The 16,816-nt window shown below is 38.4% G+C and overlaps 1 protein-coding gene across 1 annotated transcript; it reads right to left on the reverse strand.

Moving 5' to 3' along the window:
• Positions 1-356: 356 nt before the first annotated feature.
• Positions 357-9,146, reverse strand: jchain (joining chain of multimeric IgA and IgM). Its single transcript, XM_031903227.1, has 4 exons — positions 8,966-9,146; positions 5,406-5,541; positions 3,968-4,048; positions 357-669 (listed from the first exon to the last, which is right to left on the reverse strand). Exons 1-4 carry the CDS (start codon positions 9,030-9,032, stop codon positions 471-473), a joined length of 483 nt encoding a protein of 160 aa, XP_031759087.1. The 5' UTR covers positions 9,033-9,146; the 3' UTR covers positions 357-470.
• Between the last annotated feature and the right edge of the window lie 7,670 nt (positions 9,147-16,816).

Raw genomic sequence — 16,816 nt, forward strand, 5'->3', positions numbered from 1 at the left:
ATCAGGTGTTTGTTTTCATTGTTTTACCTGCAGCTAGCTAGAAGGAACTAATAATTGATTGATTGCTATGGGTTACTGCCTAGGGGCAAATTTGCTCAGTGTTTATAAATGACTACGACTGATTGGACTTTTTCTATTTGTTAGGATGTCCAGCATACCCATGTGTTTAGGAGTTTGGTTAATATAAGATTTCATATTAAAAATATTTGTGGAGCAGTTTAGCAGAGGAGGGGGCCTAATGTCACTTTGCAGTGGGAAGGGCTGGGAAGTAATTAATGTACATTACAAAAGATGGATTGCACACAAAAACAAGGATTTATTGTAAATATGAAGTCTACTGTGTAAATATAAAATTGAAAATAAAAAAAGCTAGCAGTTAATATATTTAAAAACAAACAGACAAGCCATTTATGCAGTAGTTATGTTTTATATTCATATAGCATTTTTTTCTTATTTGCGATTTGTTTCTATTATTCATAGCAGGATTCTGGGTTGAGTGCTGCTTTTCTCATTTCGGTCTTTCCTTCAATTGTGAAAGGTATGTCTCTGGTGTAGCATTTATTTCTGTCATAGGTGTAACAGGTGTCTTCCGATTTGTCACAGTTAGCTTGGGACACCCAGACTGTTTCTCCACCAAGTTCCATTTCAACAGGGTCACATTTTTTACAACTGCACCCCAGAATATTAGGGAGAAAAAAAGAGATTAAAAAGCAAGTTAATTTCAGCTATAATGAAAATATAAAGGCTCGGAAACATGTGCACTACTGTGCACTGCAGTAAGCACTTGCTTGCTAATACTGATGGCCAAAATCTAGTGGGTGGACAAGGAGTCAGTGAAAAATAAGTATCCATGTCTATAAAGTGTTCAGGCAGTGAAATGGGCATTTCTACCTCTGTTTCATTGACTCCCACTCCATTCAATAGTCAGTGTGGCCACCAGCCATCTGTGTTAGCAAAGGGGCCTTAACTGGCTCATTCTGTGACTTCTGATTCATTGTAATATACAAAACATGAAAAAAAAAATCATGAGTGTGCCTTACAGTGTTTGCCTTTGATATATAGATGTAAAAGCAGCACATTTGTTTCCCAGCCATTACAGCAACTTTAAGCAATTAGCATACATGAGAACATTTATAATAATTACATGACATATAACTTCATACCCAGTAAAAGTGTGAGGGACTGGTAAATCATACCCCTTCTCACTGCCAGTCCCCTAATTAGTTAGATGCCTATAGGAGATCCTTAGTATAGATGGGAAGTAGGTCCCTTTTCCTGGGCCCTAGCATGACTAGTAATTCATATGTAATTCATATGGCAGTGGATACTACAAGGTTAACTCCTCCTGACGTGTGAAGGACAGGAAATGAGCTAGTTAATACATATGAGGCTTCCTCCCACCTCCTCCATGCTATTTCCTGTTCCTATCTCCTGGCATTGCAGTAAGTGCTGTTCATGTCTGCATGCACAGGCTTTCATTTTATTTTACTTATGGTGTTTTTATGGTTCTTTTTAGCTGACTCATAAGTTCTAGAAGATCTAGTCTCCAGTGATCTGGTCAGATGAGCTAGGATTTTATGTTTGTAGCTTACACTTGTTTTATTGTTATAGGAGCCCGCACCATAGACATAGTCATCATAGACGTGAAGATAACCAGGGGAGAGAGAAAACCTCAAGAAGGAAATGTGTCTTTTGTTCCAAGCCTGCTTTATGTGATAAAAAAGTCTGTCAAGGATGTTTTGATCAAAGAAGTACTTCTCGGTCTGCTTAACAATTTAACACTTTTATGACTTGGATGAAGGGTTCTTTCAACAAATCTATGTCTGATATGGTGGAGAAGGTTATTGATATATTTTTTATCTAAAGTCTCTACTAATCCTCCTTCTGTTTCTAACCTCCCAGCAGCTTCTGACATTCCAAGCATGGTTAAGCCAGTTAATGTTTTGTCTTCTGAGTACTCTGAATCTGATTCTCAGGAAGAAGGTGATATTGGTTCTGATGAAGATTTAATACTGTTTTTATTGAGCCTTTGATTGCAGCCACGAGGAAAACCTTGAATTTAGATCCCGTGGATGAGTCTGTTGTTCAGCAGATCTTATGTTTAAATCAGCAAAAAAAGAAAAATTATGTTTTCCAGTGCATGAGGTCATAAAATCAACTATTAAGTCTGAGTGGGAGGTCCCAGACAAAAGATTCCTTTCTTCTGAGTCTAAGAGAATGAAAAAGATGTATCCTTTTTTTAAAGGATGAAGTTAAGCAATGGATTTCTCCATTACTAGAGTTCCAATGAGAACTACATTGCCTGTAGATTAGGGTGTCTCCCTCAAGGATCCTATGGAAAGTCAGGATTCAGTTCTAAAGAAGTTTTATTCTGCTACAGGTACTGTCTGTAAACCTGCAGTTGCAATTACCTCTTTGGCCAGTGCTAATAAAATTTGGTAGAGAAGAGATTCTTCATTCCTTAGAAGAAGTTAAATTAGCTAATGAGTTCTTTGCAAAAGCTTCCATAGATATTCTTAAACTGTCAGCTAGTGGCATGAATCTTTCAGTTACTTCCTGCAGTTCTCTTTGGCTGAAACATTGGTTAGCTGACACTCCTTCCAAGCATAATTTGTGTTCTCTGCCTTATATAGGGAGTTTACTGTTTGGTTCTAAACTTGAGAATATTATCTCTATGGCCTCTGTGGGCAAGTCAGCTATTCTGCTTCAAGATAAGAGAGACAAGAAATCTGTTTTCAGAGGAAAACAGGTGGCAGATTCTCCTTTAAAGATGCCAGATCTTATCGACCGGGTAGAAATTACCAAAAGCATTTTTCTTGGAAATCTCAGTCCTTTCAGGCTAAGAAAGATGTTAAATCTGAAAAGACTAAATCTTTTTGAAGAGTTGTGAGACCAGCAGTCACCAGTTTGAGCAAGACTTCTTGTTTCAAGGCTCAGCCTGAAGGAGATTCTTCATCAGCTCCTGTCAAAGTAAGTTATTGTCCAGGTACCTACCAGAAAGGGAGGGGAATTTATTACCCCTTATTTCTAGTAAAAAAAAGCAATCTGGTGAATTCAGAGCCATCCTAGATCTCAGGTTTCTGAATCAGTTCATAAAGACAAGAACTTTCCGCATGGAATCTATCATGGTCTTCGCTCAAGTTTTGAGCCCCGAGGATTGGATGGTCATGCTAGACTTGCAAGATGCTTATCTGCATGTTCCCTTCCTAGCAAGTCATCAAAAGTATTTACATTTACAGGTACTAGAGTGTCACTTCCAGTACAGGGATTTACCTTTCAGTGTAGCAACAGAACCAAGAACATTTACAAAGGTGTTGGCACCTGTTCTAGCTTCTCTGAGGATGCTAACAGTGGAAATATTCACTTACCTACACAACATTTTAATAAAAGCAAGTTCAATTCACAAGATACTAAAAGTTACACATTTGGTGTTACAAACCTCTCAGAGCCATGGCTGGATGATAAATTGGTCAAAGTCCTGTCTCCCAAGTTTATGGGGATACAGCAATTGATATACATATAGGCCAATATATAATACATACATTCTGCTTGTATTGTTGCTAACATTGAGGAAATATTGAAATTAGTGGATCCAGACTTTTGGGGGAAAAGGATAAAGGTCTGCATAGACCTGCAGTATTAACCATTGGTTGGCCAGAGACAAATTATCAGATCAGCTCACAATGCCTCAAAGGGTCGGTGGCCAAATTGGGCATAGGATCCTGTTGTGTATGTCCTAAGAGAGAGGTGAATGTTATTATCCATAACCATTCCCTCTTATGCCTTTGCATACCTCCTGCCCCACTAATGACTTAACTCACTGCTTCCTTCCCAGCTTGCACCTAATTTTTGTCCTGCCTCTTACATTCTTCGGATCTAGACAGAATACTTGATGAATCAAAAGATATAAGAGTATAGCAGCAGTTTAAGATGACTGGCTAGTACCAAACAGTGTTTTATCACTTACAGGTTTGAGAGGTTGTAGACAAAATTAGTCCTTAGTGGGGATGTTGGATCTGAAATGTTTTCTCTGGCTTTCAGTGGTATCCTGGAGTTAAAATATGATAAAGGTAATATTTTAACATAGCACTTTTAATACAGTATTCCACCTACTGTGCTTAAGCTATTTGAGCCTAACACTGAATTAAATACAATATCATCCATATGCATATTATATATAGAGCATTTCTAACATATATACACAATACTTATTAAAATGCCAGTTTTGAAGAAGAAATCACTTTTCTTCACACAGTGATAAGTAGTTTTGTGGGCAGGGGTCAAAATGACCCCATTTACTTCTATGGCAATCGTCTGCAAACACTGATGCACCCATTTAGCAATTGTTCCTCAACAACTTGCATATCTACAGTACTTAAATATAGAGGCTAAAAAAACAGAGGCTAAACTCTAATGGGGGAATGTAATATGACTTGGACCAAAATGGTGCTTTGCAACAAATTTAGCAAAACCGTTAGCGAACCCTTTGCATTCCTTAAAACAGAAGGTTTGCGATTACAAATTTTTTAGTTTGCACACATGCACAGTGAATGTAAAAAAACTTCTTCCTTCTTTGCAGGACCCTCTAAACAGGGGCTTACATGATCAATGGGTTAATAATTGGGGGGCCTACTAACTTGGCAGTATGGGCCTCTATGCACCTTATCAGCTTACAGGGGGCTTTATTTGGTAGGAAAACTTATTTTTATTCAACCAAAACTTGCCCCCAAGTCAGGAATTCAAATATAACTCCCTGGTTTGGGGGCACTGAGAGCAACATCCAAGGGGCTGGGGAGCAACATGTGCTCACGAGCCACTGGTTGGGGATAACTGATTTAGATCATGGTCCCCAACTTTTTTTTACAAATATAAAAAGAGTTGGGGAGCAATACAAGCATGAAAAAGTTCCCGGGGGGGGGGGGGGAGGGGCAGCAAACAGTAGGCTCTGTTTGGTGGTACACCAGATTTTTATGCAATCAGAAGTTGACTTCAAGTCAGGAATTCAAAAATAAACACCTGCTTTGAGGCCACTGGGAACATGTTTTTCACTAGCTACTGGCAGGGATCACTGATTTGGATGATAAACTTATAAGATACTACAGGATATTACTACCTAACTTATTGGTGCTTTGTATAAGTAATAAGGTACAATAGGGCCTATTGCAATGACAATTATATGAGGGATATCAAACACTTCAATGACAGTGGTCCTTAAATCTTTAAAAAAGTCAACTCAGTATAGGTTATATGTGTTAAATGAATATTCCATCTCATATCATGTAAATAATCTCTACTGAGTTTGGCAGAATGAGTTCCATCTCTTGAGCTAACTGGGTAATATTTCGTTCATCTCAATCCAAATACAAAAATAATTTGTAATAGTTTAGCTAAAGCCTGATACTTACCGTATTTCTATATTTCTCTCTAAGATTTCTTCATTGGGATTTTCCTTTGAACGGACAAATTTCGAGGTCACCTTTATGCACTTGCATTTGTTTTCCAACAAAACATGTTCATCTGGATCATAATCATAATATATACCTGCAAATAGAAGTTTTTAGTCTAAGCAGTATCTTATTCTCATTCTTTACTTTTTTTCTCATTGTGGAAGATATCGAGTCCAACCAAAAATACCAAAAGATGCTCTGGTCATCTTGTGAGTTAAAGGGGGCACAATCCTTGTTACATTCTATCTTTTGGTATTTTTGGTTGGACTCGATACCTCCTTTTAGAAGTTATTACTCTATGTGCGCTCCCTTATCCCCCTTTTTAGGTTTATGGATTTGTTTTTCCGGTCACGAGTAAGGACTGCATGTAAGGGAGCAGCAAGGACATTTAATAAGTGGAGCGCGCGTTACCAATAGGAAGTAATTCCTGTTTTAGCTTATAAACCTATTTACTGTAGCTGATATCCAAGATAATCTGACATTTCCCATGTGTATTGTAGATATAAAATGCTTGTGAGAATATATGTCTGCTTCTTAAAAAAAAAAATAGCCCCCCCCATAATGTTGACTGCTTAGTGTATCTCAGGGGTCTCAAACTTGTGGCCCGCGGGCCATTTGCGGCCCTCGGTACAGTATTTTGTGGCCCGCACCAATGCCTTCTCAAAAGCAATGAATGGATCTCGATTTTTATTGCGATTCAAGGGATAATGCAAGGCATGGCGGGCGGGAGCTGCTGATTGCGGAAATGACGTTATGCCATCATAACAGTTATTATGGGAAGACGTTCTGTGTGCACAATTAGCTGCTAAGGAGCTAATTGTGCACACAGAACGTCTTCCCATAATAACTGTTATGATGGCATAACGTAATTTCCGCAATCAGCAGCTCCCGCCCGCCGTGCCATGCATTATCCCTTGAAAGCCAATTTTTTGTGAAATCCCTTATGCGGCCCAGTCTCATCCTGACTTTGCCTCCTGCGGCCCCCAGGTAAATTGAGTTTGAGCCCCCTGGTGTATCTGATTAGCACAAAAGCTTAGTAATGTTATTTGTGTCATTTGACATACTAAAACTTGTGTGCCAAATGAAATTTAATTTAAAGTGGAGTGGCGCGTTACCAATAGGAAGTAATTCCTGTTTTAGCTTATAAACCTATTTGCAAACTGTAGCTGATATCCAAGATAATCTGACATGTCCCACGTGTATTATTACAATACCTTTATTATACAAAGCTTAACAGTGCATGCTTTTGTCATCATTCATAACTAATATAATGACTCAAATATTTCAGGTTAATTGAATTATTATTCATTTTTTTGTTTTTGTTCTGTATTCTGATTTCACTCTTGCTTTACTGTGTCATGGAGCTGTTGGTCCTTTCTTTTTCTTTTTTTCTAATGTGCTTGCTATATAGTTAACTTGACCACATTTTCAAGTGACCATTAGGCATAGAATGGCATTACACAGAAAGCCTTATTGGGATTTATATTTGTATTTATTAGCATAAGCTACCATTTATAAAACTCTTCTTAGGTAAAATGAAAATATCTTACATAGATCCCATTAAAAATACTCAAAGTAGCCAAATTATCAACAATAATTGTAATTGGGTTTTTTTCCCGACAAGGAAGGACCTTTCAGATGTTGTTTGTATTTACAGTATCTACAATCCGGCCCGCCTGGCTGTTTTATGTGGCCCTTGGTGAGTGTGTCTGACCATCCAGCTTGATCAATTCCCATTTTCCCCACATAGTAACTAAGACTTAGTATCTTAATAAAAAATTTAGCCCGCGAGCCTATGTTTTAGATTTCGGCCCCCTTATGTGACTGAGTTTGACACCCCTTCATTAAAGGATAAGGGCAGCTATATGTAAACATCCTGGTCACAATGGTAACTGAATGTAGAAAACCAGAAAAAGAAATGTAAGTAATTAAAAAATCAGTTAATTGGGTTTTGTAACCATACACTTCAAGTAGGAGAATAAAAACTTAACTAAATAAATTTGCAACAAATCTAAAAAATGTGCATCCTTTATTAAGACAATACTGAGTAATTATCTGAATAATTATTTGTGTAAATGATTTTATTGGATGCTTCAGAATAGTAACTTTACCTCAAACACCTTTATCCTCTTTTACACCAAACGGTACAGCCATACACTACAGCAGGAGCACAACAGCAAAATCATGCAAGCGTTGGTGCATGTAAGCTACAATAGCCAAGTTATTTGCAAATTGACTAAATGACAGGAAGACTACTGCCGCTAGAATCAAGCAAGACACATTGCCTATGCAGGGATATTATGTTGGACCATATTGTTCGGTTGTCTTAGCTATTTTGCTTTCAAGTGAAAAATACATATAATGAATGAAACAGAAACAATATCTCACAGTTGTGGCTTTATGCCAGAATGAACACATTAAAGTTGGTTTAAATGCTCTACTAGCAGAACCAAAGATGGCAATTCCACCCAAACAATACTTTTTTTCTATAATGAAAAAATGTAATACAGGTATGGGACATCTTATCCAGAATGCTCGGGACCTGGGGTTTTCCGGATAAGAGATCTTTCCGTAATTTGGATCTCCATAACTTAAGTCTACTAAAAATCATTTAAATATTGAATAAACCCAAAGGCTTGTTTTGCCTCCAATAAGGATTAATTGTATCATAGTTGGGATCAAGTACAAGATTCTGTTTTATTTGTACAGACAAAAAATAAATAGTTATTAAAAATTTAAATTATTTGCTTATAATGGAATCAATGGGCAATAGCCTTTCCGTAATTCGGAACTTTCTGGATAATGGGTTTCCGGATAAGGGATCCCATTGTTAAATGTGCAATTAAATATTTTCAGTGGTTTTAAATGTAAATATAAAGGTAATCAGAGCTGGAAGCAGTATTTGTCTATCCCTTCCTGTTCTCTGGTTCTTCTCTGAATCTTAAAACAATGTAGATGTTGTGAGTTCCTCTCCAGGGCTCTTTATCAGCTGGTTTCTGCTACATTGTCTCAGGTGCCAGAAGCAGAAATGCAGAAAATATAAAGACTGTTACTGCTTTCAATAACAACTGCATTCATAACTTTAAATCCAGTAAAATGTTTAACTGATGTGTATTGTATGGTTGCTTAGAATGACATTTTCTTTCATTATACAAAAACTTGTCTTTGGGTAGAATTTAGTTGGATTGTGCAAACATATTTAGAAAGACAACACTCCAGAAACTCCATGTTGTAACTACTATCAAGTGAAGAAACAGGATCATATTTCCCCTTTCGATAACATCAGTAATGTGACTAGAATTTACTGGACCAAGTTTGGATCCCCCTCAAGTGTTTTGTACTTCTGTGGGTCTGCAGTCTCTTTTTATGCCCCAGGATAGCATCCTTGCCATTTAATTACAAACTATGATAAGTGCCACAGGTTCTTTGTGATGTTTATATGATAGTTGATATTTCCTTAGTTCTTTAATCCGGAAATCAATTTAATCATGTTAATGTGCGCAAATCAGACCACCTACCTGTTGTCCAAATAGACCCAAGAAGCGATAACAGCACTGCTGCCTGCAATGCACCGTGTTTCAGCATCTTTCTTCTCCTTCTTCTTATGAGGATATCTGGGTGAAGCAATGTTGGACTGCTATAAGATAGGGGGAGGGGAAAACTAGTGCAACTGTCTGGTACCAAAAATAGCAGTTTTAAGACTGATGGTTAAATTTCTGAAACCAGATGTTTTTCTTCTTAAGTCCGTTCTGCTCATCAAAGTGCTAAGGGGGTCAAACTACTCATATCATAACTAAAGGCTACATGTTGAATGTACAAAATAAAAGAAAATGTCATAAAAAAGCTTATAAAAAGATATATTTTTTAAAAAAGAACTCTTGGGTATGTTAAAATGCATTGATGTATGGCACTTACTAGTTCATAAATAATTGGATATTTTTGAAATCTATAAGAAATCTGTATAACTGGAGAAGGACCCCATTCACTTTAGCTAACAGGCAAGGAGGGCATTACAGTGGGCTATATATGCCAGTGAAGGTAGTGACTTCGGGGTAACTGCTTAACCCTTTCAATGCCAGCCATTTTGGTCAAAGCAGAACTTGTATTGCCATACAGTTTTTGAATATTTTGCACTGTTTCACTTTAGGGGCCTTTCCTCGGGGGGACTTTTAGTTTACCCCGGAAAACAATATATCATTTTTTTTCAGGACAAACAAAGCTTTCAAAATATGGTAGAATTTTTGTGTAATTCCAATTCTATAACAAGATATAGGCTTCTAAATGTCTAATGTATTTTTAAAAAATCATATTTTTCATAATATAAACACACATACCAGAAACAAAAATTATTTTATGCAAGAAAATACAACTGATTTGAAAAGTCCCATGTCTCCTGAACGTGCCAATACCAAATATATATAGTTTTATGGAGATTTCTCACTTGTATAGGTCAAAAACTCCCAGCAGTACACTAACAAATTTCCAAAGCACTGCTTCAGAAAGCTACATACTTTAGATTTCAAGACCAAAAATTCCACTAACAGAAGATTTATCCCAGAAAATTATACATTTTTGGAAAGAACAGATTCTGGGGAATCCAGAATAGACACAACTGTCTGTCTACGCCAAACTGAAATGCTTTTCTAAAGTTATTGGTTTTTATCAAAATTTGTGAAATTTAAAAAAAAAAATTGCTTCAAAGCTTCCAGTCTATAGTATCTTATCTCCTACAGGTCATAAAGTAACCAAACAAAACACCCTAAATTTGAATGCCATGGGCCAATGAACAGTTTGATGCCCAATATGTATAGGTTTACCTAAGTAGGTGGCATGTAGGGGCCCCAATGTAAACATACCCCCATATGATCTGTTGTTTCTGTCATGTCAGCTCCTGCAAAATCAACACATTTACATCATTTTATGTGGGATAACACTTCAAAAAAGTATGCTCACCCCAGAAAGCCATATATTTTTGGAAAGTACACATTGCGCTGAATTCAAAATGGGTACCCATATCTTTCTACTCCAAAGTACCAAGCCGCAAAGCTTTTCTAAAATTGGCAATTTTGATGACATTTCCATAAATTCCACTTTGCAGCATCTTATTTTCTACAGGTCATTAGGTACCAAGATAAAAACCAAATATTTTTGGAAAGTACACATTCTGACAAATCCAACATGGGTAAAGAAGAAAATTGTTGTAATTTCTGCAAAAAAAGCCCAATGACCGTATATTATATGCTCCCTAACTGTACAGAAAAACCCAGAAAACCATATATTTTTGGAAAGTACACATTCTGACAAATCCAACATGGGTAAAGAGTCCTTTCTACACCAAAGTATCAATCTGCAAAGCTTTCCTAAAGTTAGTGGTTTTTATGACATTTCAGAAAATTGCATAAAAATGTTGCAATTTGCCGCATTTATCTCACACAAATTCTTGCGTACAAAGGCAAGTCACCCCAAATAGGAACACCTAAGGTCTACTGAACAGTTTGATGCCCAATATGAAGATATACCAAAGTCTGCGGTATGTACTGAACCCAAAATGAAAATAGCGCATATGGATTTCTCGCCTGCCAACTCAGCTTTTGCACACAGAGCCCCCTGACAGCGTATTATGTGCCGTAAGACCCCCTAACTCTACAGAGAACCCCAGAAAACCATACATTTTTGGAAAGTACACATTCTGACAAATCCAACATGGGTAAAGAGTCCTTTCTACACCAAAGTACCAATTTGCAAAGCTTTCCCAAAATTAGTGGTTTTTATGACATTTCAGAAAATCGCATGAAAATGTTGCAATTTGCCGCATTTATCTCACACAATTTCTTGCATACAATGGCAAATCACCCCAAATAAGAACACCTAAGGTCTACTGAACAGTTTGATGCCCAATATGCATAGATATACCAAAGTCTGTGGTGTGTACTGAACCCAAAATGAAAATAGCGCATATGGATTTGTGAGATAATTTGGGAATAAATGACATAAGAATTACATATTGGTTATGGACAAAGAAATACAGTTCCAGAGATAATGACAACTCTAAAAGAAGTGCTTTAATCCCAAAAAGCTGAATGTACACGTTGAGATCTGCTCGGCATGCTAGCCAAATTGGGCAGATCCAGTTGTTGGTGCTGTGCTCATGCAATCCTTACCTGATTGCATTGACCTGCATGATATCTGTCCTGTTATTTACCCCTCAGTATCAAGGGGTAGAGTTGGTAGCTTTTATCGATGCATGTTTTTAATCAGAAACACAGCAAACGGGGCTTTATTGTGGGTCCAAAATGGTGCGATTTGGTAGTAGGGAAGGAGACTTCTGTAGGCATATCCCCACACATACTCTAATTACACCAAATGAGCAGAAGTCTGAAGTGCCTGAATCGGCAGCTTAAATCTGCCAGCCCATTGCCACCTTTGGGGAGTGCCAGGATGCACAACCCACAATGAGGCCCTGCCATTGCTGCCACTTTAAGACAGGTGGCAAGAAAAGGGCTTGGCTGTGCCTCCTGACACTGCATTCTGCTCCTCATGATGGAGTCAAACACTGGCTGCAGAGTACAACTTACCTTGGTTGCTAAATGAGCACTAAGGGACTAACTCTTGCACCCCTTAGTGCTCTAGCACTTGTGCCCTGGGATAATGCAAATGACCCCTAAAGTGTCATCTCATATTAAAGGATTTATATCTTTAAGTTATCTTCATATACTTTTAAGAATAATTTCATGAAATTTGTTTTAGTACATTGCAAGCCAATTGTCCCTCTTTAACTCCAAGGTTTTTTCTTTTTGGATAAAAGATGGACAAGTGAGAATGTCTGCTATTATAATAAAAATTGTGTATCTCTGTATAAAATTGTTGTTAAATTTGTGTTTTTAGTAGTCAGTAAAAATATTCTGCTACTCTCACATATTGACAGGAATCCTGAGAAAAGCAAAATCTGCTTAGCAATATCTGAAACAACTAAGTTTCAGTTACAGTCTTTTTGCATGCTTGGTTTGCCAAGTTTCTGTTTGTGCCGATGTATCTTCTCATTTCAGTAGGCTTAGCAAAAGTAGCTGCTTTGACAGACTAAAGACATTTTATTATAGATATATCCAATCTGGTAAAGCACAAGTCTCATGAATACAGCACTGCCATTCTGGGGTGGAAACATCTGCATCTGAGGTGCAAAATAGCAAAACACATGGTGGTTTGTGACTCTTTTTTGCACTTTGTATTGCATTTCGTAAATAAGCCAGATATTGTAATGAGCAAGAAAAACCTTGTGGTAGGAACATTCTGTTTTAAAATCCTTAATGGTTCACTATAAGGTTGATTTTCTCGATTATAACCAAAAGGCCAAAGACGTACTTAACAATTCAAGAATAATGAGCAGACATCATATTTAGTTTCGAGAAGCTATTGAGTGTTGGAAACAAATATGAAAGCAGTTGATTTGGGATGTGAAACATTTTAATTAAAGCACAACAGAAAACATATAGCCTAGAATGGACTCATTTACATCTCTTGTGGTAACATCTGTTGAAACCTACACAGCTAGGAAAATGATTTACTGAATTTTTTTCTGTTTTAGTTCATACCTGCAATGCAATTAGCTATGTGCAATTAAAATGTATATATATATATATATATATATATATATATATATATATATATATATGTGTGTGTATATGATTTCTAAAACAATTGATCATCTGTTTTATTAACCTGGCCATCAATGTGATATACAATGCAACACATGTACAGCCAAGCTGCAGTAATAATAGTGGTCTAAGCTGTTTAAATAGCTCTCCATTTGTGCACAATTTATTGTTACATAGATCACTGGCAGGGATGACTGAATAGTGTGCTATTTGCGCTCCTATCACAAAATGTGATCAGGCATCACAGCTTTTAGAAAATGCCGGCACTAGTCAAATGTATAAATATGCAATAAGTGTGCCACATCAGAACCATAATACAATTTATAAATAAGTATTTAATAACAGCATAAGATGATGTTGCAGTTTTAGTTTAGGGCAGTGACACACTCCCTGCAATGCCATCCCACCAGCTATAATGTAAATCGGCGGTGGGATGGCATACACATCACCGCAATTTGCCGAAGTCACCTTGAAACAAAACTTCGGGGCCCTATGATGGAAGTGCGGGAGAGGTGGGGATCCGCTGTTGGAAGTGCAGGAAAGGTGGGGTTTCGCCGGTGGAAGTGTATAATACATTCATTATAATGTCATCTTCACTGGCCTTACCCAAGCAACAATAATCTGCTATACTGATATCCTCCTTTAGTTCAGGGATCTTTTACATTTTAACAAAATTAACAGCAGTTAGAACATAATTGCCTTAACATCTCTTAATCTGTACAACACATTCTTAAGGTGGCAATACACGTTCAGATCCTGAATGATATGGACGATATCGGGCGATATCCAGGCTAATTCGGTCATTTGGCCCTGGGGCCAAACTATGGAATTAGAACAATGGGTATAGGCGAAGTTGGTTCGGGGACCTCATCAACGAGCCAATGCAGTCCCCGATCCGACTAAATTTTTTAACCTGCCCGATTTTAGGCCAGATGTCGGTCAGGCAGGCCCATCGTTAGTGCCCCTACACGGCCCGATTAGCTGCCGAAACGGTCTAAGGGGCCGATATCGGCAGCTAGAATCGGCCCATGTATGGAAACCTTTACAGTGCCTAAGGATCATTATTTTCATTTCTATATATAGCACCAGCAAGTTACATTGCACTGCACATTAATTTACAACAAATAATAATAATAATAATAATAAAAAATAAAAATTAGTTTGGTTTAGTGGGCCCTGCTTACAAGAGATTTTTTATCTAAAGGATATAAAAATCACAACAAAATTGACTTCTGTATTACATACTAGTGTCATCAAGCTGTTGTATGTGTACCCAGGTACTTTTGGCACACAAATCCAACTGAGCACCAGCCAGTCCCTAGCCAGCTGTGCTTGCACAAACTGCTCTGGAACATGCGCTGGACCTCCTATGTTATAGCAAAACCATTACAGCTATAAACGTATCCGTGTGGTCCAAGAAATGGAGTACGATACTGAATTGCCATAAAAGCACTAATACTATACACAGTGGTAGGAAAGAGGCCTTCTTACTGTAAGCTTCTCCAATAGACAGAAAATCTTTACATCATTTGCCTGTTCAAACAATCGATGCTGAGCAAGAAATCCAATGCTGGTTTGCATTATATAAATTATAAAATCTGCAGCCAAGTAACTAAACCCCCTACCTTAAATTTTACAATCATATATTAGTATTTATTCTTGCACCTAAAACATAATTTTATATTGTATAAGTGAATTATATGCAAAAATGATTTCAAAGGGATAGTTTACCTGAAGTGAAATAGAAACCTAATTGTATTCTGTATAAGTGAATTAGATGCAAAAGTTATTTCAAAGGGATAGTTTGCCTTTAAATTCACTTTTATAGAATGTTCCACTTATTAAATTTTAAATTGGCCTTATATATTAAATATATTACATTTATTTGGTGCACCTTGTGCCCCCTTCCTCATGTGTTTGAATTTATACACTTTACAATCTTAGGCTACCATATTCTAAGTTCTACCTTATTGTAGCCCACTTTAGTCGGTGCTGCTACTTGTGCCTCCAATGGAGGAGCCCTGAGCCCCCGCTTACTATGGGGGAATGTTACTGAATGGCGTGCCTCCACCCAGGGTAGGTATAGGTAGAACTATAACTCCCCTCCCTGGAAAACTCTGTAATGTTCTCCTTGGACAGCGACTCCTTGCAACTACCTTGCCCCTCCCTTGGGATAGCTGCTTACCAGGCAGTTGAGGATCCTCTGTGTATGAAGAGCCAAGACACTGGTTATGATGATGAACCAAATGAACTTGCTTTATTGAGAGCAGGCAGGACTTCCAGGGTGTGTTACATGAACAGACCAAGTCACACTTCTCCTTTACTTCTCTCTTAGAGAACCTCTCTCTTAGGGCTACCCACGGTACTCCCGCCAGGTGATCCTATCTAGGAGCTCCCCTGGTACCCTCGCCAGGAGACCCTCTCTTAGGGCTCTCCCCGGTACTCCCGCCAGGCTGACCCTCCACAAGGACTTACCCCGGTACTCACGCATAAGTACCCTTCGATTAGGAATCTCCCTGGTGGTGACTTGATCCACCTTACTAGACACTACATGCCCTGAACTCCAGCGATGGATTGCTGGGGGGTTTTAACCCCTCTTACTCCTGGAGGGGCGATCTCTGCTTGTCTTAATATCCTGCCTGTCACTCCTAGAGCAACCTAATAACAATACTACTGACTAAGACACCAGCCTGTTGTACACCTCTTCACAGAGGGAGGTCCCAGGACTAAAACCCGCTGAACATGGGAGTCATCTCCTTTTATATCCCAACACACCACCCAGTGGCTGCTGCCTGAACTGCAGGGGAACTCCCTTTTTACACAAATATGCCAGGACCACCTTTAGGTGTCCAACTCCCACAGGGCCACGCTCTAGTGCCTGTCTAATGGGAACCTAAAGGGGCCTAAACTTGGGGATCCCTACATTATTATAAAAAAAACAAAAAACTAGTGCAGAGTTGGCAAGCTGTATGTCTGGCTTCCTAAGTGCGATTAGCAACACCAATTCAAATTGCAGCAGGAGTATCGTCCTAAATCTACAAAGGCCTCTGTTATGGATCCACTAAAACTTGGATCTTCCAAATACCAGAAGCCTTGAGTAAAGAAACCATTTCACAGGACAGAAAGCCTGATTGAAGTCATGTGTATACAGACCTCCAGATGAAAGGGAGTGTCACTTTGTACCACTGAGGGTTAACCCACCCCCTCCAATTGCTCTGCACAAACTTTCCACATAAGATTTGTATCACCTTGTGTATGTGCCAGAATGGTGGACCAGATGCCCAGGCCCATGCACTGGCTACACAATTAGATGGTTAGGAGAGAGGGGGAAAGGCATAGAGGTGGGGCAGGCAATGTATGATTGACATGTAACCTCTATTTCAGCTCAATAGCTGCCTTCCCGGACTAGTACCAGTAGAACATGGGTTACACTGTACTCTCTTACCCAGAATGGGCCTTCGCTAAGTGGAAGAGGAAGGTGAGGGTGTTGTGCAACTACACCTCTCTTGCTGCTATGCAGAAAAATGAAAACAGAGGGCGCCAGAGGTTCTTGCAAATAACAAAGTAATAAGTATTTATTGAACATCCACAGGGTTTACTCACAATACAGCTTCAGAGGCCATTGGTACATGCAACACATACCGAGTGTATATTCAGACTCACACTCTCCTGCGGGCAGACTGGCAGGAATCTCCCTTCACCTCTGCGACACACCCT

The sequence above is a fragment of the Xenopus tropicalis genome, chromosome 1 (assembly GCF_000004195.4).
Source record: "Xenopus tropicalis strain Nigerian chromosome 1, UCB_Xtro_10.0, whole genome shotgun sequence".
Classification (NCBI taxonomy): Eukaryota; Metazoa; Chordata; class Amphibia; order Anura; family Pipidae; genus Xenopus; species Xenopus tropicalis.

Excerpts from the sequence above, each read along its gene's own strand:
- jchain (XM_031903227.1), bottom strand. The coding sequence starts at position 9,032 with ATGCTGAAACACGGTGCATTGCAGGCAGCAGTGCTGTTATCGCTTCTT. Across the intron at positions 5,542-8,965 it reads TGGGTCTATTTGGACAACAG|GTATATATTATGATTATGAT; the intron begins GTAGGTGGTCTG and ends TTCTATTTGCAG. Across the intron at positions 670-3,967 it reads GTCTACAACCTCTCAAACCT|TTGTAAAAAATGTGACCCTG; the intron begins GTAAGTGATAAA and ends TCTGGGGTGCAG.